This window comes from Puma concolor, chromosome A2 (genome assembly GCF_028749965.1).
Source record: "Puma concolor isolate L17-30 chromosome A2, mPumCon1.1.hap2, whole genome shotgun sequence".
Classification (NCBI taxonomy): Eukaryota; Metazoa; Chordata; class Mammalia; order Carnivora; family Felidae; genus Puma; species Puma concolor.
This window is the reverse complement of record NC_141668.1, coordinates 36754332-36779331: the sequence shown is the minus strand read 5'-3', so window position 1 is coordinate 36779331 and position 25000 is coordinate 36754332. Positions and strand designations below refer to the sequence as shown.

General features: G+C 36.1%; 1 protein-coding gene across 12 annotated transcripts in view; it reads left to right on the top strand.

Annotated features, from left to right (window-relative positions):
• FOXP2 (forkhead box P2) overlaps positions 1 to 25000 on the top strand; it is a 570611-nt gene that overhangs the window by 537074 nt on the left and 8537 nt on the right. For all 12 annotated transcript variants that reach the window (XM_086692029.1, XM_086692022.1, XM_086692037.1 and 9 more), the window contains one exon: positions 600 to 763. In XM_086692029.1, coding sequence (XP_086548155.1) covers positions 600 to 763 — 164 coding nt within the window. The remainder of the gene's footprint in view (positions 1 to 599; positions 764 to 25000) is intronic.

The following is a 25000-nucleotide window of genomic DNA, read 5'->3' as shown; positions in this document are numbered from 1 at the left end:
GCTACTTTTGATGTGAAGAAGCAAGAAGGACACCCTGTGGCAAAATCTGGAACACTCGGTTTTCCTGCAAATGCTAGATTGATAGAAGCTTTTGCAAATGCATGTGGCTATGCATTAATATTTATCCAGGCTGTCATAAATGATTTCACATCATAGTGTTGGGGAACATGGTGCTTGTGGCAAAAACTTTAAAGTTTAATTATAATATATAATTTTTATGCAGAGGAGGCAAATGTCAGGACTTCTTTATTTTGAGCTAAGTCCTGGTCATTTTTAAAAAGCAGAGCAACTGCTTATATGTTGGGGTTTTTCACGACATGTAGGAATACAGCATTTCATTATGTGGAAGGCTGAAACATGAGTGAAAAAGTTTGCTGGGTGAGCTTCTGTTTACATTTTCGCATCACACTTAATTTGCTTGATTATCTCTGCCACAAGTGGCCGCTTGGGAGTCTTTGTCCTTCCCATGCGTTTTATTTAAATGCTCCTAAAACTTCCTCGTTGGGATCTGAACCCATTAAAAGAAGATACATGTTAAAAAAAAAAAAAAAATTAAAGGGCAGTTCCAAAGTTGTATTACACCTTCTTCGTTTCACTAGGCTGCCTTGGCAGAGAGCAGTTTGCCTTTGCTTAGTAACCCGGGACTGATCAATAACGCATCCAGTGGCCTGCTGCAGGCCGTCCATGAAGACCTCAATGGCTCCCTGGATCACATCGACAGCAATGGGAACAGCAGTCCAGGCTGCTCACCGCAGCCGCACATGTAAGTGGGTTAGCAGACCCCGCGACGGGAAGGGCCTGTACGCATATGCTTCTAGGATTCAGTAGTCTTCTGAAGTTGCTGATGACATATGAGTACAAAATACAGTTTTAAGTAGAGTTCAACTGCCCCGTGTTCATGATACGAAAAAGTGTATCGAAATCAGTCTTAATGCATCTTTTAGATTCTCTCCAATGTCCCATAATTATTATACTAGCAGTCCTCTACAAATTCTTAGCACTAGGAGCATTCTCTTGGGGGTACAGCAGGGTCTAAGATGAGTCTACATCTTATGGGTCATTATCACAGTTTGGTTTGTATGGGGCAATAAAAATATTCATGATGGAATAAGTTGTCGTAATTTTTACTACTATTACAGGTCTCTAAACCATTTATGAACTGTAGTCAAGATATTGCCCGTTTTTATAAACCGTAAAATGCAAAGTTTAACTGTTAGCCACAGTTTACATAGAAGCTAGTAAAGTGTAACTTTTTGCCTGTCTTATAAATCAGTGTAATTACATATTCAACTTTAATTACTGGTGCGTCTGTATTGGCAAGGTTTATATGTTATATTTTATGCAAGACTACGATTCCTATTAATATTTAGCAGCTAACTATATCATTAATTACTCTAAAATCTTTCCCCTACCATCTTTTTAATGGAGCTGAGAGAGTAGATGTATTAAAAATTGATGTTTTGTGGATTTCAGAAATGTGTATGACACTTTAAAAAATGCCTGGCCTTATTCAGTAGGCCAAGCATATCAGTTTCTTGTTTACTAAAAAGTATTGACCTTGGTAGAACTTAGCATTTGGGGGAAAAATTATAATCTGAATAATAAAGTGTATACACCACGCAGTTGTTAGGATGAGCCAACACTTAGGTCCATACTTCCTGGAGTTAAACATCATATACTTCTAAATTTCAAGTTATTGAGGTAAGACTAGTACTTTCTCTCATTTTTATATTTTCCCCCATCTCTGCATTAAATGTCTAGTCAAAGACCCGAATGAGAAATGTGGTCTTTATACACGCCTATATCCATTTGACCTTTCCTAGGATATTATTTTTGTTGACTTTTTAAACATCTTCTTCTTTTTGACATATTAACGTCTTTAAGATCATGAGCTTAATTGCTTTCTAGCACTTTTACCCTATCACCTTTGCGCAAAACACACTGCGAACATCAATGTGTTTTATCAGGTTCCGAACCATTACTCTCTCAAAATGGAAAAATTTGTCTTTTGGAAGCGTCTTTAGATGTATTAAATAATACAAAAGAAGTAATAAAACTCGAAGTAGAAAGAACATGAATATATGCTCTTGAGAGCAGGAATACTCTAAAACAAGGGAAGTGAGCAATCAGACAAAAGTTTTTATACCCCTGCTTTATCCTAGCAGCCAGGCAGTGGGTAGCTTGAGGCCCTTTACTTTCAGCAGTTCTCCTGAGTATGCTGGTGCTCGCTCTCTGTATAAAATGCTGAAACAATAAAACTTTAAAGAGCAAACAAGAGTTAGATCCTGTTTTCCCCTTTTTAAAAAAGACCTATTTCAGAGAAATGAAAGACGTTCATAATGAAAGTGTTTAAGCTGCTGCTGACAGAACTCCCTGTGTTAATACGCAGTGGATACTGGTGGTCGTGTACCTTATGGAAAGGGTACGTAAAGAAGTGTTTTCTCAAGTGTGAGCATCCAGTGATAAGAATAATGAAATAAACATTAATGATTCAGTCAATAGTTTGTTAAACATTTTATTTTATGACCTGAAATAGTCATTGGGCTGAGCTATGGCATTGCTAGGTTAGTTGTGTTTTTTTCTTTTGGCAATTGCTATTTCAGACTCTTCGTTTTATTATTTAGTTGAATTTAATTGTGAAATATTTCAGCAAAAACATAGGATGTATAAAATAATATATAAAAATTATGGATTTAGTGCCTGATGTACTGCCACTATAGGTATATAAAGCTAAAATGTTCATAGTCAATTTATTGTATGCTTTCTGCCAATATGAATTAGTGCATGTGGAAAAATAAGTTAGGTGTGTTTTCCATAGAGAGGTATAAGGAAAGCTTCCCTTGCCTGTTGGAAGTAGATTTCAGGAAAAAAAAATCCGAGGGAGACCAAATCTGATCTTTTCCTAATTGATATAAATTACAATCAATTTTTTAATTATCTTGCAAAATATTGACTTGTCATTCATTCTTCGAATCTGTTTCTTCTATCATTAACTTTTTGTATATTGGACATCAAATATTATTGATGGCATGTCACTTCAGCATTCTGTATCTTCATCTTTTTAGAGTTTGAATATGCTTGCACTTAAAGAATGCTAAGCATTTTATGTACACTATGGGGCAAAGGAAAAATATTATCTGATTCTCTCAATCAAAATTTAGCTACATATAATTAAATGCACTTCCAGGTACTTTGTAAATTAAACAGAAGTGAAAGAATTGTTAGAGAATGTTTAAGTTGAATATTTCTGTGCCCTGAAATAAAGCCATGGTACTTGTTGTTATTTTGGAAGGGAGTAGTTCTACTGATGCAGTTGGGAATGAGAAGTAGAAAGGCCTGCTGCTTTTGGTATATGGGCTCTAGTGACATATCGTTGGTGTTCCAACCCCAGATTTAGCACCTAATAGCTGAGTAGAATTCATTTCTTTCCTCAGTTTTCTCAGCTGAAAATGAGGTAACTAATAATAATACATACCTCATAGGATTCTTTCAAATGAAATGAGTGCCTGGAAGATAATAATTCCTCCCCATGTCCCTCACACAGTTACTAGCTTATATTACATCTTGTAATACCTCATTGTTACTCTAAGTGAAACTAAATATGATATTAAGATATTTCACATTTTAATGCATTTTTAAGGTAGTCCATAAATGTGTGTTTAGTTTCCTTGACCATCCCTTTCCTTTTCCTCTCACCCCCTCTTATAATTCATGAAGTAAGCCAATCCACAAAAGGAAACAATATGACACAGAATTTTATGGTAGTGAGCAGGTTACTCAGACTCAGCAGGATAAGGGATTTTTGAGAAAAGAAAAAAAAAAAAGATGTTATTTGAGGTTATAGATAATGAACAATCCAGATGAATAATACCAACCCAGAACAGGAACTCATGATATGTGCCTAGAAAGCATTGACTAATAGGTTTGACAGGAATTTAGAATACAAAAAGGAAAACAGAATTTAGAATGTATGAAGTGGTGGTTAGTAGACTATTGAGTGTCTTAAATATCAAGCTGTGGTGTTTTTTTTTAGGCTGTATGGAGCCTCTTAATGTCATGAGCTTGAGTTTCACACTGTCAGAGCTGTGCTTTAGGAAGAGTAATCTGGAAGTGTGCTAAACGAAACTCACACCTGGTAGGATATTCTGGAGTTGGGAGAGACTGAGAGCAGAAGATTAATTCTTGTGGTAGGTAGTACCTGACTTACGTACAAGCCTCAGAGTGGTGAGCAAGGAATCAATACAAGAAGTATTATGAGGAAAAAGACCAGATAAGACAACCCACTGAATGTTGGGGACAAAGAGGAAAATTAGGAAAAGTCATAGCAACTTTGGAAGCTCACAAAGAAAACTGGAAGTTGTAAGAGGAAAGGCTCAAGAGGGAAGACGATGTGTTCGGTATTTTACTTGTTGAATCCAAGAGCCTAAGTGTCCTTTGATTAAAGAAACTGAGCCTTTTTTGTTTGTTTGTTTGTTTGTTTGTTTGTTTGTTTGTTTGTTTAGTCTCTTTATTCAACTCCAAAATGGTATAATCAAAATCCAAATGGTAACATAGTAGAATATTGAAGTATTCTCCTGGGATTGGTAGAGATGTTTTGAAGTTTTAGAAGATTGGAATAGCTACAGATTAGTGCTTCTTATAAATTATTTTAGGAGAACAGGAGATGTCAAATTGTGATCCATATTCTGCAATTTGATGCTCCATATTTAACACTTTCTCTTCACTCCAAGTTTTACTCTTAGAATGCCCTGAATGAAGGCTTTTGCCAAACTAGTGCATTCATTTTGCATTCACTACTTGTCTTTCTGCCTTTTCCTTTTTTGGCTCTTCATCTCCTTCCCCTTAACCTAAATTCTGCCTTTTCTTAGGAGCCTAGTCCTATTTTTCTAGGAAGCTTTCCTGAGTAACGGTGCTATCATGACACACACTTTGCTCCACACTTTGGAAGAGCTTGCTCCACATACCATTTACTGGTACTAACAAAGCCTGTGTGTGAATGTGTGCACAAGCCTACTGCGTGCTCACTTTGCAGATAGCCCCAGCTGAAGGACAGATACTATGTTTTGGATGTATCGTACAATTTGAAACCTCCGACATGCTAACTCATATCAAGTAAGCACTTGGTAACTGTGTGATGACTATTATGAAGAATCACATGGAAGATGAGTTTATGTGAAATGGTTTGACTTCACAATGTAATCCCTACAAGAGGAAATCCAGGATTCTCTCTGAACCCTGAAGACAAAGGGAAAACAAGGGATTTTTAGAAAGAAGAGATGACTAAATACAGTGTTCGTCTTTATGAGGGAACTCACAGATCTTTCTAAATATTGGTAAAGTTCGTGAAGTTTTATTTTGAATTTTAATTATTTAGTTTATATGTATTTTATAACTGTTCAAATTTATCAGAATAGTAAGTAGCAGCCCCCTTCACCTCATTCGTGATTGTCCTCTCAGATCTTGTTAAATTTTATTTATCTTGTTGAAGGTGAATTAAAAAAGAAAAAAAAGTACTGAAATTAATGCATTATTAATCAGATCGAATGTTCAAGGGGATTTTAGAAAAAAGGAAGAAAGGTTAAAGCTAGGTAGAAAAATATAGATTCTACATAATAAGTTTTTTTAAACTTGATTTGACTCTTTTCAGCCAAATAGATTTTAAAATATGTATTTTATACTGTTGTCAAAGAGTTATAGAGTCATCATGGTCTGAACAAATGTAAAGAATACTTCCCCAGGGCGCCTGGGTGGCTCAGTTGGTTAAGCGGCCGACTTCGGCTCAGGTCATGATTTCGCGGTCCGTGAGTTCGGGCCCCGCTTCGGGCTCTGTGCTGACAGCTCAGAGCCTGGAGCCTGTTTCAGATTCTGTGTCTCCCTCTCTCTGACCCTCCCCTGTTCATGCTCTGTCTCTCCCTGTCTCAAAAATAAATAAAACGTTAAAAAAAAATTAAAAAAAAAAAAAGAATACTTCCCTTGGGGCTCCTGGTTGGCTCAGTTGGTTAAGCTTCCAACTTCAGCTCAGATCATGATCCTACAATTCGGTTCATGAGTTCGAGCCCCACGTCGGGCTCTGTCCTGACATCTTAGAGCCTGGAGCCTGCTTCAGATTCTCTGTCTCCCTCTCTCTCTGCCCCTCCCCTGCTCATGCTCTGTCTCTGTCTCTCAAAAATAAACATTTAAAAAAATTAAAAGAAATAAGAATACCTCCCCTAAGTCTGAGCTGTGTATCATTATTATTTTAGAATACTCTTCCCTTATGTACCTCACGCCAATATTTCCTCCTTCATGACTTCTTAGAGTTCTACAGAATATGGATAAAAATAAGTTAGATACTTGTTTTATATCAATGTTCACCTCTTAAAAAGACTACTTACAGAGGATTGATGCTGTGTTCAAGCGGAAATAATTTGAACTTACTCCCTTCTCCCACAAGTTAAACATAACTGAACGAAAAGATAAGAAAACATTTGGAGCAGAGCTGGAAGGTGAACTTGTACTGGTAGAATCAGTCCATTTCCTGTCTCCTTCTAAACCTGAAGCAAAAAGAGAAGTTTATTGATATACCTACCATATTTAGTTCAACTTGGTTCTTTTTTTTTTTTTTTTTAACTAATCAGTTGTTTCTCCTTGCTCTCAATAAGTTGGTTCATCTTTGCTTTTTTTTTTCTCTTTTGAAACATGTTAAGTGAGATTCCTATTTTTGTATTTTCAAATTTTGTTTCTAGAGATCAAAATCAATGTTCTTCCTAGACTGGTTTTGTATTGAGGCCTTTACTCACAAAGCCTTCCATTGTCATGTCGTTCCCCTTTCTGATTATTAGAGTCTCCTACTGTTGAGTTTTCAGATCATTTCTTACATGTCATTCCTGAATCCTTTCAGCCTCTGTGTCATTTCAAAGTTCTACTCGCTAATAATATTCTACATTAGTTGCAGGTGATTATTATTTTCTCCCTCTTATTAAAGCAAATATTTGAAGTTCGAGAGTTAATGATCTTCCATATAGAATCAGAATGTTAATATGGTTCATATAAGACTAGAAAATAAATCTGTTGTCCTTAGAAGCCAAAACTTTAGAGTAATGAAATCAAAGGCTGAGGCATCACATAAAAGGAGTCATATAGTAGTATTTCAGGACTGCAACAGGGATCACATTAATCTTTTTGATTAACATGTTGAACACGTATTCTACATGCCCCAGAACTTTCTATACAATGTGTGTCCTAGTCCTCTTTACAGCATCCTCTGCTTCTTGAGAACCTCAGTGGTTGTATCATTCCAATGATAAACTTCAGCCTCTCTTGGCAATTATATTTTGCAACCAAAGAGCACTAAAAAGGACCTCCGGACTCCCATTTTGTAAAACAGTATTGAAGATCAAATATAAATCGTGACTTGTCATAGAACATAATAAAGATATTCGCGTATATAATATTGCCTTGCTTCCTTCTCTGCTCCTTGGCTGCCTTAAAATTTAAATTGCACTTTGTAGGTACATGCAGAATTTGCAGACCCTACACCTTTAGTTGGTGACATTTTATGTAAAATCCCTACAGACCTTAGATCTCTCTGTGGACAAAAGCATTTAAAATTAAAGTGGCTCTGTATTTCAGAGGAAAGCAGTTGAAAGTGACTGACAAGTTGAGCAAGTAGAATGCTCTCTCTCATTGTTTTCATGCTGGTTAAGCCCACGCTATTTTTGCTGATATTTTGGATCATTAAGAGGCATTTTGAAAAAAACAAAACAAAACAAAACAAAAAAAAGAGCATTTTGAAGCTCTAAACATAAAAGCTTTTTTTCCTTTTTCTTTCTTTCTTTTTTTTTTTTTTTTGCTTTACATACGTTTTTGCAGATTTTCTAATTCACAACTTTTTAGTCACCTTTAATTTTTATTTTGTTGATTATTTATTTATTTATTTATTTATTTATTTATATTTTGGTCCTAGCATTTCTGGGCCTCATAATTCTCATTCTGAGTTAATTCCATTTTTATTTAATCTCTAAACTTTTCATTAACTTTGCTAGTTAGCTTTAAGATCTCTTTCCAAAGTGATTGTACAGAACTTATGATTATGCCAGCTCTTTATCATCTCATGTTTTTTTTTTTTTTTAAGTGCTACAAGTGTGGCTCAGTGGCTGCTGTTCTTTTTTACATTATTCCAGTTCCCATATGTGGCACTTACAACTCATTCTAGTTCCTCTTAATAAAAAGATCCTCCCAGAGGTACAGAGCCTTCAGCTAAAAGGTGTTGTCTCCCTACCGTGCCAATTGTGGGAATTTGTGGGTTCCTATAGGGTTTTGAAGGATTTTTATAGAACTATACAGATGATATCTGACATCCATGGCTTGAATCCCCACCATTTAGGCAAAGTGTGTCGGAAAACTTTTAGCTGACAGTACTGTAGCTTACTGATTTTATTTCATATCTAAAGAAGATACCTTGTTAGAAGGAACGTCTTCATTTGCACTAACACGGGTTGAGCCTTAGAAATTTCCTTTCTCTAAGGGTCAAAATGTCATTGACTGCATTGTTAGAAAAGGAATATTGCTATGCTGTATTAATTTCTTCCTACTTCTACTACCAGGGTGAAATGAAGATTTTAATATACCTGTATGGTGTTTTAACTTCAGCTTTTGACATGGGGTTTGGGAAGTGGATGTATATTTGGCAACTATAGGAATTTTATGACCAAAGGTATTTATTACATGAAGTCAGCTATCATTTCAGAATATTACTTAATGTGAAATTACTTTCCATGATGAAAAATTATATTTTAATATGTGTTACAATTATATGTATTTTAACTAGTTTATCAGAATTTAAAATTGATCATTAACATGAGTGTCACAATATACTTGAATATTTTGACACCAAAAACTACAGTATAAAACTTTTTACTGGGTTTCTCTATTCTGTAAGCAGTTTCTATCGTTAGAATAGAATTAAATAATTCATGTAAGCAACAGATGATCAAATAGTTTAATATAACTAGTGGAAACTAATGTTCTTGTGTTCATTCAACATTATCTTAATCTTTGAAGACTAAAAATGGAGTAACATCATCAAAACATTTAAAAGTCAGAAGTAACAGTATTCATTCAATGTATACTCATGCAATGTTACCTTACTCTATAAAAATTTGCATTTGCAACATTAAATATAAGATCCCTTCGCTGGGGCACCTGGGTGGCTCAGTCCGTTAGGCTTCCGACTTTTGACTTCAGCTCAGGTCATGATCTCACAGTTCACGAGGTTGAGCCCCACATCAGCCTCCATGCTGTCAGAACAGAGCTTGGAATACTCTCTCTCCATCTCTCTCTGTCCATCCTTCATCTATTCTCTCTCTCTCTCATTCTATCTCTCTGTCCATCTCTCTCTCAAAAATAAATAAATGAACATTAAAAATAAGATTCCTTTTGTTAATTTGCAGGTTAAAAAAGGACATAATGTATTAGATTTAGAACAAGAGGTAACTATTGGCTTTATTCCCTATTTCAATCTTGTGTTTGGAACTAATAGAGCATAACTTAGCGTAGTTCAGGAGAAAACTGAACACTGAGCCAACACTACAATTTAATTTGAGCAGAGAAATAGTTTCAGCAGAGCGGCCAGTCTCACAGATTAGACAGACCTAATGACATGAACCATATGTAATCCTGGTGGACAGCAATCTCTGTAAAGATATCCAGGAGAGAGCTTCATCAAGAGCCAGCAATGGATGGACAACATCCCATCAGGCAATGTGGCAAAGGGAAATAGACCACAGTCCAGAAAATGGGTGAGCCACATTGGGGGGGGGGGGGGGCGGGGCTAGTCACAGCTGTAGGGCCCAGTTATAGGACTTTGAGGGCAAAGTCTTCAAGGAGCCAGAAGCCAAGTTATCAAAGAGGGAATTAGGAACAGGGATATACATTTTGTGTACCTTTATATCCATCCTGACATTTTTGATTGAAAGTTATTCCAAGAAACAAGGCAAACACATTTCTTGGATGAATAGTTCAAAGGAGTTCTGGAGCAGCAGCAAAGCCCCCTTAATGGCTGAGTGTCAAGATTTAATTTAGATTTTCTTTTATTTCACTGGCCTACAGATCAGAAATATAAAGATCCTAGATCCACAGCTAGATGTTGGTTGAAGGTTTCCATTTATGAGACACAAAATTGAATAGTACCAATTATATCTCAACATGCAACTAGTTTTAATTCTGAGATTGGGCAAAATCTGTTCATACTCATCAAGGATCAAAGTAATTACAATTGTATTTTCATTTTATTGTAGCTGTTTGGGTCATATCTATTACTTTTATAAATCAAATAGAATGATAAATCGTAATGAATTTTGTTGTTATGTTTTTTTTTAAGAGCACTGCAGCAAAACTATCTGAAATCATTTGGGAGCGAGCCTTCAAATCATGTAAAATCCAGGTCCTTTAAACAATGTTGCATAAATTTGAATAAATTTCAGTATAATGCTGAAGGTAAGGGCAAGAAATCTTAGAGAAATTTTGATACACATATATATGCGTACAATTTATAAAATTATGTTTTATTAATCTTAGTCCACCTTTTTGTTATATTTCTTAGAACTTCTATTGACTTTAAATGGAACTTTAGATCTCCATCTTGGGGTCAGGTCCATTGGGATGTAGGATAGAATTATAAACTCCATCCTTGAGACTGGCAGTGTATCTTAGAAAAGAAATTTTTATTACAGTTATCTGGAAACAATATTCCTTTCAATCAAATAAATGGCTGTGATTTTTAGATGACAGATTAAAGGAGATATAAGATTTATTAACTATATTAGGATTAAAGTTGTATTCTGACCTTAAGATGAAAAATTAAAATTCATTTGTCAGTTTATTTTTAGCCAACGCAAAAAAGGTGTAGGAAATTTAGCAGGGCATTTTCTAATTATATTCTGAATGAAACAAGTGATACAAGGTATACATGGAAAGAGGAATCACTTGTTCACTCCAGTTGTTCTGTCTTGCTCTTCCTGGTTGCACATTTCTGGGAGGAGGAATATTTTTATTTTCATCAAGAGATAAGCAGAATTTTTATCTTTTGAAATGGGGTAATAACTGGAGTAGTAGTTCCAAGTACTGTTCTTTTTTTTTTTTTTTTAATTTTTTTTTCAACTTTTTTTATTTATTTTTGGGACAGAGAGAGACAGAGCATGAACGGGGGAGGGGCAGAGAGAGGGAGACACAGAATCGGAAACAGGCTCCAGGCTCCGAGCCATCAGCCCAGAGCCCGACGCGGGGCTCGAACTCACGGACCGCGAGATCGTGACCTGGCTGAAGTCGGACGCCTAACCGACTGCGCCACCCAGGCGCCCCAGTACTGTTCTAATGGTAGCTATGTGCAGACTCATTCAAATCAAAACAAAGATAATTCAGACAACAGTAAAAATTTTGTGGTAAATGTTATTTTAATTTACAGAAGAGAAACTCTTGAAAAATAATAAACTGGCAAAAATTTAACTATACTAGTATCTGTTTTGTAATTTCTTTAATAAATCTATAGCTAATTTTTCATGTCTAGTGGCTTTAGTATATGGCCTTCTTATTGACTTTTGTAAAACAGAGAATTATTTCTCTGCTGTGTGTTTAATTTAGGAAATAAAATCTGTATTTTGGCAGAAGGAGGATTATTATATCAAAAGAATAAAATCTTAAGTAAAATTAAGCAAATAGTTTCTTAATGTCAGTGTAGGTAACTTTAGTTGTTTAATTACTCACATTAGGCTAAGATCATCTCTCATTTTAAAAAAATACTATGAAGAGCGCCTGGGTGGCTCAGTCGGTTAAATATCCAACTCTTGATTTCGGCTCAGGTCATGATCTCATGGTTTGTGGGTTCAAGCCCCACATCAGGGCTGTGAGCTGACAGTGCAGAGCCTTCTTGGGATTCTCTCTCTCGCCCCTCTCCCTGTGCCCCTACGCCACTTGCCGTCCCTCTCAAAGTAAATCAATAAAAGTACAACGGAAATTTTTCTCTTTTAAAATCAAACTTTTCCTTTTAAAACTTTAGTTTCATTCATTACCTTATTTCTTTGATATGTTAAACTAAAATACTTCCTAAACAAAATATTACTCTAAAAGTTACAAGTGTTTGGGGCGCCTGGGTGGCGCAGTCGGTTAAGCGTCCGACTTCAGCCAGGTCACGATCTCGCGGTCCGTGAGTTCGAGCCCCGCGTCAGGCTCTGGGCTGATGGCTCAGAGCCTGGAGCCTGTTTCCGATTCTGTGTCTTCCTCTCTCTCTGCCCCTTGCCCGTTCATGTTCTGTCTCTCTCTGTCCCAAAAATAAATAAACGTTGAAAAAAAAAAAAAAGTTACAAGTGTTTAAGAAACAGGAATTGTTTCTCATTTCAACCTGACTTTATACAAATGGAGATAACTAAACTTTCAAATTTTATAAATCTACCCTTAAATTCCAAATATAACTATATCATTTCCTTGTATTTATACTAGAAGGAAATGAGTAAAATTGAATTTCCACAATCTCCATTTTTCATATGCTTTCTAAATGTACATCAATTATCTCACTAGTTTTCCTCTAAAACTTCCTCTTTCGGGGAAAAAAAGACTTTTAAAAAATTATTTGATGTGATTGAATCTTCTAAGATACCAGTTGATAGAAGTTAGCTACTCAAAAGTAACAAACAAAACTAAAAATTGAGTGTCATGAAGCTAAATATTTGTGTCTTAATAAAGGATCCTGTGCTTATATTTTAGAATTCATTGTACATCGTTAAAGCAATGATATTTATGTAGTAAGCATAAAGATTGCACAATTAGCAAATTTGAACTAATTGAATCAAATTTTTTTCAAGCATATATAAAATTGATAGTTAAAGTGCTAGTCTTAAGCACTGGGCGTTGTATGGAAACCAATTTGACAATAAATTTCATATATTAAAAACGAAAACAAAAACAAAAACAAAGTGCTAATCTTATAATTTGATTTTTTTATAATGCTTACATACTAGTAGTTATCATTATTCATTCTACAGTTCTGTGCCAAGAACTAAATATAGACATTATAAATAGCTAAAAGAAAACCCCATCTTATCCAGGTATTTCCTTTTAATTAGAAATATTTTGATTTGGGGGCACCTGGGCGTCTCGGTTGGTTGAGCGTCCAGCTCTTGATTTTGGCTCAGGTCGTGATCTTACCGTTCTGAGCTTGAGCCCCGTATCAGGCTCTGCACTGGGCATGGAGCCTGCCTAAGATTCTCTCTCTCCCACTCCCTCTGCCCCTTCCCCTGCTAGCTTGTGCTGTGTGCTCTCCCTCTCTCTCTCTCTCTTTCTCTCTCGCTGAAGAAGAAGAAGAAGAAGAAGAAGAAGAAGAAGAAGAAGAAGAAGAGAAAAGAAAAGAAAAAAGAAAAGAAAAATTTTGATTTTTTTGGTGAAATAGTGAAAACCTATACAAATCAATGGACAGCATATTAGCCTATAGCAATACTCATTATACTCTGATATTTTTTAATGTTGTTAATCAACAATTAGGACATAATGATAAAAAAAAGAGGTAAAGAATTTGTATGACTATAAATATTTTCTGTTGGAGTTAACCAGTGTATATACCATGCAAGTTAAAGGTATCCAAACTAAATAAATAGAAGTAATGCATGGTTTAAGGACTACACATATTTCAAGATATACAGTATGTTTCCAAAGTACTGTAAATATGTTAATTTTACTGGATAAATATTGCTATGTTGGGTCAAATATAATCAATATCCACAGTAGAATTGAAGCATTAGGGCCCTAACACTATTTCTGAGAATAGTTTTTTGAGTATTCTCCCAGGAGTAACATTTTTTTTGTAGTAATGATTCATAGTTACTGAGAGAAACATGTTTTATCCTTCAGGTGTGCTATGAAGGGGAAAGGTTAAAAATATTCTTACTGGATTTTTTTAAAATTTTTTTTTAACGTTTATTTATTTTTGAGACAGAGAGAGACAGAGCATGAACGGGGGAGGGGCAGAGAGAGAGGGAGACACAGAATCGGAAGCGTGCTCCAGGCTCTGAGCCATCAGCCCAGAGCCTGACGCGGGGCTGGAACCCACGGACTATGAGATCGCGACCTGAGCTGAAGTCGGACGCTCAACCGACTGAGCCACCCAGGCGCCCCTGGATTTTTAAAAGATGTATTATACCTCTTCATATAAAATGTTTATTATTCTTTTAAGTAGGTACACTGTATGAAATATATTATGATTTTTCTGAAATAACTAGGATTATCTAAAGAAAAGGTACAAAGATATCTCCTAATCATTAAAACACAAAAACAATTTTAATCTAGCATTACATTTAGTTCTGACTTACAAATGTGTGATAAAAGTAACTGTACATTTCCTAAAATTACCCATATTGTAGATATGAGCTATTAATTGTAATTTTTACAAAGCATTTGTGCATATACCATAATACTTAAGACTTAAAATTTTCCCAACAAGTGTCCCCTTAGGATGGACACTGGGTGTTATATGTAAGTGATGAATCACTGGGTTCTACTTCTGAAGTCAAGACTACATTATATGTTAACTAACTTGAGAATAAAATAAATAAATAAATAAACAAACTAAAAAATATACATAGAAAATAATGATACATGCTGTCAATAAATAACTAGCACATTCTTTACATGATCAATTAACCTGGTTTTAGATCAACCTTGAAAATTCCTAATTTCTTGATTGAATGACCAACAATTTATCAAATACTACCATATGTCTAGTCCTAAAAAATAAAAAAAAGAGAGAGACTTAAAATTTTATCATTAGCTTCATGGTGTTAGTAAATATTGTATTTCTGAAAGCCTCAAACAAATTTACATTGTGCCACTGAGTTTCTCATAAAAAATGACATATAAATATTTTAATTGTTACATTTGATAACTGTTAAATAAGGACACACTGTTGTGATTCTACAATCTAACATCTATTGACTTAAATATATTTGGAACATCTCAGTTAAAGAGAACTTTATTCATAGTACTTTCTTAATCTTAAAAACAAACAGGGCGCCTGGGTGGCGCAGTCGGTTAAGCGTCCGACTTCAGCTCAGGTCACGATCTCGCGGTCTGTGAGTTCGAGCCCCGCGTCAGGCTCTGGGCTGATGGCTCAGAGCCTGGAGCCTGTTTCCGATTCTGTGTCTCCCTCTCTCTCTGCCCCTCCCCCGTTCATGCTCTGTCTCTCTCTGTCCCAAAAAAAAAATAAATAAACGTTGAAAAAAAATTAAAAAAAAATAAAAACAAACAAACAAAACTAGGATGAGTGTATCAGATCTTTTACTTAGTCTTGAATAAGAAGAAAATGAAGACAATTTATATTCCTCTAAGGAACATATTATGTGACCACAATCTGGAAAGATACCCCCCCCCCATTATAATTTGACTCTTTGCTTTAGGATATGGGCAAAAATTAACATTTCTTCTGCCTTTCATGGTGCCTTGAGTGCTTATAAATTTCATAACCAAAGAACCAACACATTCCTTTAGGCAATGAATCAGTCTATTAATGTAGCTAGGCCTCTGTTTGTGTTTTGGTATATACTATTATTGAGAGTGGTCTGTAAAAGTGAGAGAGAAACTGGAGTGTAAAAATCAACTGCTACTTGGCATTTCCTTCTACTAGAGGTTTGGCAGGTTGAACATCACAGAAATAAGTTTCATTCATTTGATTGAATAAACATTTAATGAGCAATTATTATATGCAACGCACTGTGCTGGAAAGTGGCAGATGGTCTATACCTACAAAGAGGTAAAACTCTGGTAGAGCAATGGATATCTGCATAGATAGTGAGAGAGACCAAGTAAAAGAATGAAGACAGTTACCAGCCTGATTGTAAATTCAAAGAACTAAGTGTAGGCACACAGAGAATCAGAAAAGGCTTTGTGGGAGCTCTAGCTTTGAGTTAGGCTTCACATGAAGTAAATTTTTAGGGTGAACTTTATGAAATTATTTCTATTTGATGGATTTTGCTTACAAAAATACCAATCAAACTTCTCAACCTAATATTAAGCAGAGATGAGGTAAGAGAAGATAGGTGCAAAGGATTTAAGGATTACAAGCAAAGGTGACTATCATTCAGAGAACGGGCAATAATTCCTTTGCCTTGGTGTGGCAACCAGCCTAGAGGAGAATGCCTGTGTGATGGGATTGGACAGAGGGAGCCCTATCTTAGAGTTCATTAGCCTCCAAGCTGATGATAGGGTGGGGGCATTTTTAAAAATCACCAATTATTTGGAGTTTCTTAACAAGACCCTCATGGGTATATGTTACCTACTTTTAAAAAGGCTTACCTCTTTTCTTTTTTTGTTATTCATCTCTAGAAATAGTAGAGTTTTTGGACTTGAGAAAGTCACCACACTTTATGCACTTTTCCTTCGCTATTCAGTTTTAAAATACGTTTTTAAAGTTTTTGTTTAAATTCAAATTAGTTAACATACAGTGTAATATTAGTCTCAGGTGTATAGTGATTCAGCACTTCCATAAAATTCCCAGTACTGATCACAAGTGTCCTCCTTAATCCCCAACCCCTATTTCACCCTTTCCCCCACCCACTTGCCCTCTGGTAACCCTGTTTGTTCTCTGTAGTTAAGAGTCTTGGTTTCTTGGTTTGTCTCTCTTTTTTTTTCCCCCTCTGGTCATTTGTTTCTTAAATTCCACATACAAATTAAATCATATGGTATTTGTCTTTGACTGACTTACTTCACTTAGCATAATTCTCTCTAGTTCCATCCATGTCCTTGCAAATGGCAAGATTTCATTCTTTTTGATGGCTGAGTGATATTCCACTGTACGTATATACCACTTCTTCTTTATCCATTCACCAGTTGATGCATACTTGGGCTGTTTCCATAATTTGGCTATTGTTGATAATGCTGCTATAAACATTGGGGTGCATGTATCCTTTCAAATCTGTATTTTTGTGTCCTTTGGGTAAATACCTAGTAGTGCAATTGCTGAATCTTAGGATAGTTCTATTTTTAACTTTTTGAGGAACCTCCATACTATTTTTGAGAATGGCCACAGCAGTTTGCTCTCCCACCAAGACAGCAAGAGGGTTCCCTTTTCTCCACATCCTCGCAAACACCTGTTTTTTCTTGTGTTTTTAATTTTAGCCATTCTGATAGGTGTGAGGGTGATATCTCATTGTAGTTTTGATTTGTATTTCCCTGATGATCAGTGATGTTGAGCATCTTTTCATGTGTCTCTTGGTTATCTGGATGTCTTCTTTGGAAAAATGTCTATTCATGTCTTCTGCCCATTTTTAAATTGGATTATTCATTTTTTGGGTGTTGAGGGTTTGTAAGTTCTTTATATATTTTGGATACTAACCTTTTATCAGATATGTTATTTGCAAATATCTTCTCCCATTCCAAAGATTGCCTTTTAGTTTTGTTGATTGTTTCCTTCACTGTGAAGAAGTTTTTTTTTATTTTTATTAAGTCTTTAAAATAACATAAGAAGGGGTGTCTGGTTGGCTTAGTCTGTTAAGCATGCAACTTTGGCTCTGGTTATGATCTCATGGTTCATGAATTCGAGCCCCATGTCAGGCTCTGCATTGACAGCTCAGAGCCTGGAGCCTGCTTCACATTCTGTGTCTTTCTCTTTTTGTCCTTCTCCTACTTGTGCTCTCTTTCTCTCTAAATAAATAAACAAACAAACAAACATTAAAAAATATATAAAGTGACATAAGAACACAAATTAAGGATTAAAAATATATAAAATATCTAAATATCGAGTATCAATAGCCTTTATGAGTTTTTGTGATCATTTCTGCTACTGACTGCTCTCTCAATCACAAAGAGTACTATAGAGATTCATTTTCAATATCTTCTCATCTTCCAGTTTCTAATATCTCCCACTTTCTGGGATCTACTTCTCTTCCTTGAGCAATTAAAACAGAAAATATAAAGATCCATCAAAATTGTATATGAGTTATAGACAGTCATCTCCTCTTTTAACTTCTAGAATCTTCTTTTAAACTTGAGATAGAACATGCACACATGCTGGGGAGGGGCAATGAGAGATTGGGGAGAGAGAATTCCAAACAGGCTCCACACTGACAGAGCAGAACCCGACAATGGGCTCGAACTCACGAACCATGAGATCATGACCTCAGCCAAAGTCAGATACTTAACTGATTGAGCCACCCAGGTGACCCAACCACTTAGAATTTTGGACATAGATGTAGGTCCTTCTAGCTCCGTGGTAGAGCATAGGAGGGAACTATTTCACATACACATAAATTTAGGATCAATGGATGCAAAACCATTTTACTCCGTGGCCTATAGCCTAAATTTTTCACTGCTCTCCACTGTTCCTAATCCCTCCACCTTAGTCCTAACCATCATTACCTGTTACACTGTTTTAGTGGTCTCCTACCTGGGAATCCTCCCTCCAGTGTCCTACACTCAGTGTAAGCTTTGCAAGTTAATCCTCCAAAACTCTTCTATCTTTTCGCTGCCGGGCTCAGAAACCATCAATAGCCCTTCAGCTGGCAGAGAATAAATTTTAAACTCCATAAAATGCAACTCAAGGGCCCTTCACCATCTGACCTTGCTCTGCTTTCTAACATATTTCTTTATTACTAACCCTCCTTTCTCCATGGCCTCTGCACGCTCTCAGGTTTCCCACAACACATTTAAGATTATCCATTTTCCCCATTTCCACTCAGAAGGTCCTTTCCCTCGTTTCTGCATTATGAACATTTTCACATATTTCAAAGCCTGCCTGAAGTGACACCTCCCTCTTTCATAAAGTACTCACTGATTGCATTGCCAGAATTTACCTCCCCTCTTTCCTAACACTTTGTCAACTGTGGTACTGATCACATTCTGCCTGGTATCAGAGTTACTTTTGTATACATCGTACCTCCTATTACATTAGAAACTATGAAAACAGGAACTATTGTTCATATCAGCCCCTAGCCCAGTGGTTTGCACATAATGTCTGTTGAATTCTTTTCACTTTTAACAAGAAGTAACTTTTATCCATCTAGAAGCACTTCCCTTTCATTACTGACTTTGTACTTCTCTGTCAGAGAGTAATAGCAGACTTTACGTCTCTCAGTCACTAAATACTTGCTCTCCCTTTATCCAGAGAAATTCCAAATAGCATTCTAGTTCTCCCAAATGCAAGTTATATTAAATTAGGAGGTGGGTTTATCTTCTTTAAACTAGAAACATAAACCACTGCATTTCTGTAGAAAATCAGAGGCAGTGGACTACACAGAATAGCTGAATTCGAAATCTTCTATTTGGGGGCACCTGGGTGACTGGCGTCTGACTGGCTCAGGTCATGATCTTGTAGTTCGTGGGTTTGAGTCCTGAGTCCGACTCTGCTGACAGCTCAGAGCCTGCAGCCTGCTTTGGATTCTGTGTCTCCCTCTCTCTCTGCCCCTCCCCCACTGACACTCTGTCTCTCTCTCTCAAAAATAAATAAACATTTAAAAAATCTATTTGGGGCGCCTGGGTGGCTTAGTCGAGCCCAATGTTGGGCTTGGCACTGACAGCACTGACAGAGCAGAGCCTGCTGGGTATTATCTCCCTCCCTCTCTCTCTTCCCTTCCCCCACTCATTCTCTCTCAAAAAATAAAAATAAAAAAACTTTTTAAGAAAAATCTATTTCATGGAAAGAAAAGTTTTTAAACCATTCGCAATGAATTTGTGGATTCTTGTTTGAAAGAATATCCACTATTTACCAAATGGATCATTTGCTTTAAAATCAAAGATGAACTTGTTTCCAAATCCACCTAAAGAAATATGCTGTATTTATCAGGTTAAGAACGACTACAGTGACTATCAAACACGATTACCTTCTTTCTGTGTCCTTCTGTGCCAAAGGTTTGTACTCTTACGTCTGTAGTAATACAGATGCCTGGCTTGTGTTAGGTGCCCAATAACTAAATAAGTGGCTGGCAAAATCATCCAATCCAGACTTCATAGACTCCTGCCTTAAAATATGTTAAAAATATGTCTCTTTATTATCCCTATTCAAGTTTTCAGACAATAAAAAAATCAGTGACTCCACCGGTTTTATTCTTTCTTTCATTATGTCCATAAGTTAAAAAAAAAAAAAAAAAAGCTAATATTTTGATGTTTCAAATGCATATCATCTATTTTGTTCCTGGAAACAACTGATTTTATTTGTTTGAAGTAGCTTCTACTTTACTTATTATTAAAGACTCTGTTAAGGACTGCAGTTTAATCTGTACGATACCTCAAGCCATCCCTGAAGGAAGCAGCACATAAATTTCAAATCAGTGAAAGGAAAACATGGCATGATGAATATCGAAACCATCCTCAAACCCAGAAAGAACTATCATCAGGATAGTCAAGGATTTCTCTCTTTTGTCCATTTGAACTTTCTCTTACTTTATTGTCTTAAAAGAATGCCATTAAGAGTATACATACATTGCAGGTCTTCTTAGAGGCAAATCATCTTTCCCAGCTGTGAACTCCTCCTGTCTCAATCGCTCCTTCTCTTAGTACACTTATGGAGGCAATCTTGTAGTTATCTGGGTACATATTTCTTCCATATTAGACTGCAAATTCTTTGATCGCTATTTAAAGCCCCCACAGTGCCTTATATATGGAAAGTACTCCATACACTTTTGTTAAATTAATTATTGGCACTAAAAGATAATAGTTACATGTTATTGGCTCTTACTGTCAGAGTGAGATTGATGTTCTTTACATCATTACAGACACAGAGGACGTGGCTCAAAACACAGCACAAAGGAATTTTTGGCAGAAAAAAAAATTCCCCAACAAGTGTATGTTTATTGCTATATCTCTGAAAATGTCCACTTTTGAGTCAACTTTGGGTTAACCTATGTAAGGTTTCTTCAGCTAAACATACACTATCAGACTCCATAAGCCCTAATGTGCACAGCAAATGTGAGGCAAACCTGGACCATTCAATGCACACATGTTAATGATGTTAATGGCAAGCTAATGATGAGCCCTGGGATGGATGATGGAGGAGAGTAAGTGTAGCAGGTCGGTGTACAGGGCTTTTCAATGATGGCCCTTCTACTCTGAAATTTGCTTTCCTCCGTTGATCTAAAAATGATCCAAGATATGACCTGGGCTTCTGGTTTAGTGTTTCTGTGTTCAGGAAATTATTAGTAAATAATTATTTGGAATAATTATATTAATATGTCATGTTATTTTGTTCCATTGACTTTATTACCTCAAATGTACTTTTAAGGAAGCGCAGCTGTTACTAGGATTACTTTAATAACCCTAATGCCTGGCATCTGATATGTGGGGGACATATATCATTCTTTTATGACTTTTCTGATATAGTAATAAAAATCTCACATTGGGAGAAGGGCTAAAATATTTTTAGAGCTAATTAAACTCATACAGTGTTTAAAATTAGATCATGTATTTATACATATCTTCTCCCAAATGTATTTAAGGTTGTAATTATATCATGACTGTATCTAACATTCATTGATCACTTATGACCCAGGCACTGTTCTAAGTGGTTCACATATATAAAAAAAACCACTTAATCCTCCTAACAACTGTATAAAGTGGGTACTTTATTACTCCTCCTTTATGAGTAAAGAAAAGGACATATAGAGTAACTTCCCAGTCACACAGCTAGGACGTAAGGAAGCCGGGATTCAAACCCAAACATTTTATCCTTAAAGCCCACTATATCATTAACCACTTAACCACTGCTACATGACCAAAGGTTATAAATGAGGTGCCTAAATTACTCAGTATTACTTTATACTATACTTATAAGTTAATCAAAATACCAAGTACATATAATTTACTATTTTAAATTACACCCTAGTAATTAGAACCTATAAAATATTTTCACTGGAGAAGAGGATACAGAAGGCAGAATTGGTGAGCACTGAACAGAGAGGGTGTTTCTTTAAAAGCATTCCTTTATTTTATTTGAATTGTCAGAAATGTTTCTACGGTGGAGGGGAGTATTTTCGCAAGAAAAATTAATGATCTTACAGTGGTGTTAACACAGCGTACCTTAAAAAAATGAGCACTACAGGGGGCACCTGGGGTATCTCATTCGGTTAAGCACCCCACTCTTGATTTCAGCTCAGGTCATAATCTCACAGTCATGGGATCAAGGCCCACGTCAGGCTCCCCTCTCTCAAAATAAATGAACAAACAGTAAAAAAAAAAAAAAAAAAGAAAGAAACAGTATAGAAATATCCACGTGTTTTCCTAAAAAGAAAATATCTCTAATGGGGACAAAAAGGGAAAGATGTTGCTAATGGCCACAGAAGAGATTAATGCCTTATTTGTCCTACAACCCACCAAAGGCATGTGGTTTCCTTGTGTTCAATTTCCCTTCAGGTGTCATATGAAGCATGGAAGCATGGAGATCCAAAAATGTGAAATATAATATGAATGGGGATAATCATGGTGGAATTTTATTTTTATTGAAAAAGATTCCCCCCACCTACAGGCATAGGTCCTATAACTTTCAAACAATCTTATTCTCTGAGATGCTTAATCTCTCTTGTTACTTTTTTATTTCTTTCTTAGATATTGTGCTGGTAGCAATAAATATTTTAAAAATTGAGTATTAATAATTATTAGCTTTGGTTTTAGTTTATTTTTAGTAAGTTAGCAGTCTAATACTGTAGCCTTAAGGGAAAATTTTATTTACATCTTTCCAAGGTCTCATACCTTGTTTGTGAACTACTTCTGGATGGTAAGGATTCTAAGTATACTTAGTTCCAGAGAGAAACTTTCCCTCTCTCTCTCTTTAAAGTAGGCGTCATGCCCCACATGGGGCTTGAACTCATGACCCTGAGATCAAGAGTTGCATGCTCTACAAACTGAGCCAGCCAGGCACCCTGAAATTTTTTTAGAATTAGTGCAAATGAGGGACACCTGGGTGGCTCAGTCAGTTAAGTGTCCAACTTCAGCTCAGGTCATGATCTTGTGGTTCATGAGTTCCAGACCTATGTCAGGCACTCTGCTGTGAGCTCAGAGCCTGCTTCAGATCCTCTGTCTCCCTCTTTCTCTCCCCTCCCCTACTTGCGCTCTCTCTCTCTCTCTCTCTCTCTCTCTCTCAATAATAAACTCTCTCTCTCTCTCTCAATAATAAACATTAAGAAAATCTCTAGAATTAGTGCAAATGAAACTCTGAGTGACTTGATGGCACGTCATTTATCCAATCAACACATATTTACTAGGTGCTTGCTATATCCATTGCTCTCCTGATCTGTGAAGTTCATAGCCTAGTTGGCAAGACTTGGTACCGCCACCACTAGAAAGAATTAAGTTCAGTGCACTTGATGAAGGCAACATGGGATAGCAGGAATAACAAGATTCCAAGAAACATTGCAGAGGCCAGCATGTATACTAGTCCTGGCTTTACCTGTACTTGTAACACTTGGAAAGTGACTCCCACTCTGTGCAATAGGAGCGTTGAATAAAATTATGGTACAGTTTTAAGATTCAAAGGTTCTGTAGGTTCGAGCATTAGAATGATCAACCAAAAAAAATGCTTTGGAGGGGCTAAGTGGGAGATCAGTGCACACTGGTCAAGTCAAACAAAGTCTTTAGAAGTAGATAAAAATTGATCCGTAAAGAGTAGACAGGATGTGCGTGGGTAAAACACAGAGCAGGATGGAATTTGGGGTTCTGTGTGCACACAGAGGTTTGAAGAGGGCACATAGACCAAGTCAGCATATAAAGTGATTTGGAGTAGCCAGCTGAGCATGAATGATGTTTAAGGATGATATTTGGCATCTGGAATAAAGGTTATTATTCAGAAATGCTGTTGCTCAAGGGTCAGGTGAGTCCTACCTGTTGAGAATGGCTAAGAGTTTTTGGCTTAATCCTGTCTCATCCTCTTGTCTCACTTCAGACAGATTGTTGTTCAAGGCAGTGATGTAATGAAATAACTAGCCCTTGCATAGTAAAATTCTTCAAAAATGCAATAGAACATACCTTCATAGCTATCGTGTTTAAAAAATTATCTCTATGTGTGTGTGTTTTAAAAATGCATCCTGTTTGATATTCCTCTTTATCCAGAACTTGAGACTTTCCCACAGGTTCCTTATTCAGTTAAAATCCAACCCGGAAAAGTAAACCCAAATGAATTGGATACCCATGATATGGCAGCACTCTAGCTGAGGGGCCAGTGAAAGTGTCGCAGGAAATCAGGAAACAGAGTCAGAGAAGGGAGACCACTTACGTCTTCTCAGAGCCCTGAACATTAGGACACGCCAACTACATATGAGGTCACATCTTTAGCTAAAATATGGGGTGCCCAAAATAATATTAATTGACTTGAGGGTAATCCCATAAAACAGTGCTAGATATCTATGTATATCTTACCAGCTGTTAAGTATCTGTTTAGAAATACTCAGCTATTTAAGCTTGAAAATTTTGAATATTCATAGGTCATTTATGAGGACCTAATTGGAAAAAGGTTCTATCATATTAACCTTAGGAGTTTATTCTAATTATTTCCAGTACTTAGAGTTTAGCATTTACTAAAATGTTCTGAATCCCAGATTGAACCTGGAAAATCTAAAATTATAAATTCAACTTATAGTGATTATTAAATCCAAACGTCATTTTTAATAAAAGTCATTAAATGAATATGAACTTTCACAAGTAATCTTATTAGAAGATTTCATTTGTATATTTTAGATGGTACTTTGGGAATATTAACATTAGATTTAATAAGTGTTTAAAATTCTGGACATGTCTATGTGATACCATACTAACGAGTTGGTTTATCAGTCATTTTACTCAGACTATTGGCTTGTTCAATGAAACCTTCAGGTAAAGTAGTTGTTGAATTCAGTTGGTAGATTTTTTTAGTCAAAATAATTGGTTTTGTCTTTGAAATGATCCTCATAAACAGCTTTTATAATTTCAGTACTTTGCTATCCTGAAATCATTTATAGGTACACACACACACACACACACACACACACCCGAGCGCATGCTTATACATCATTCCAGTACCTCC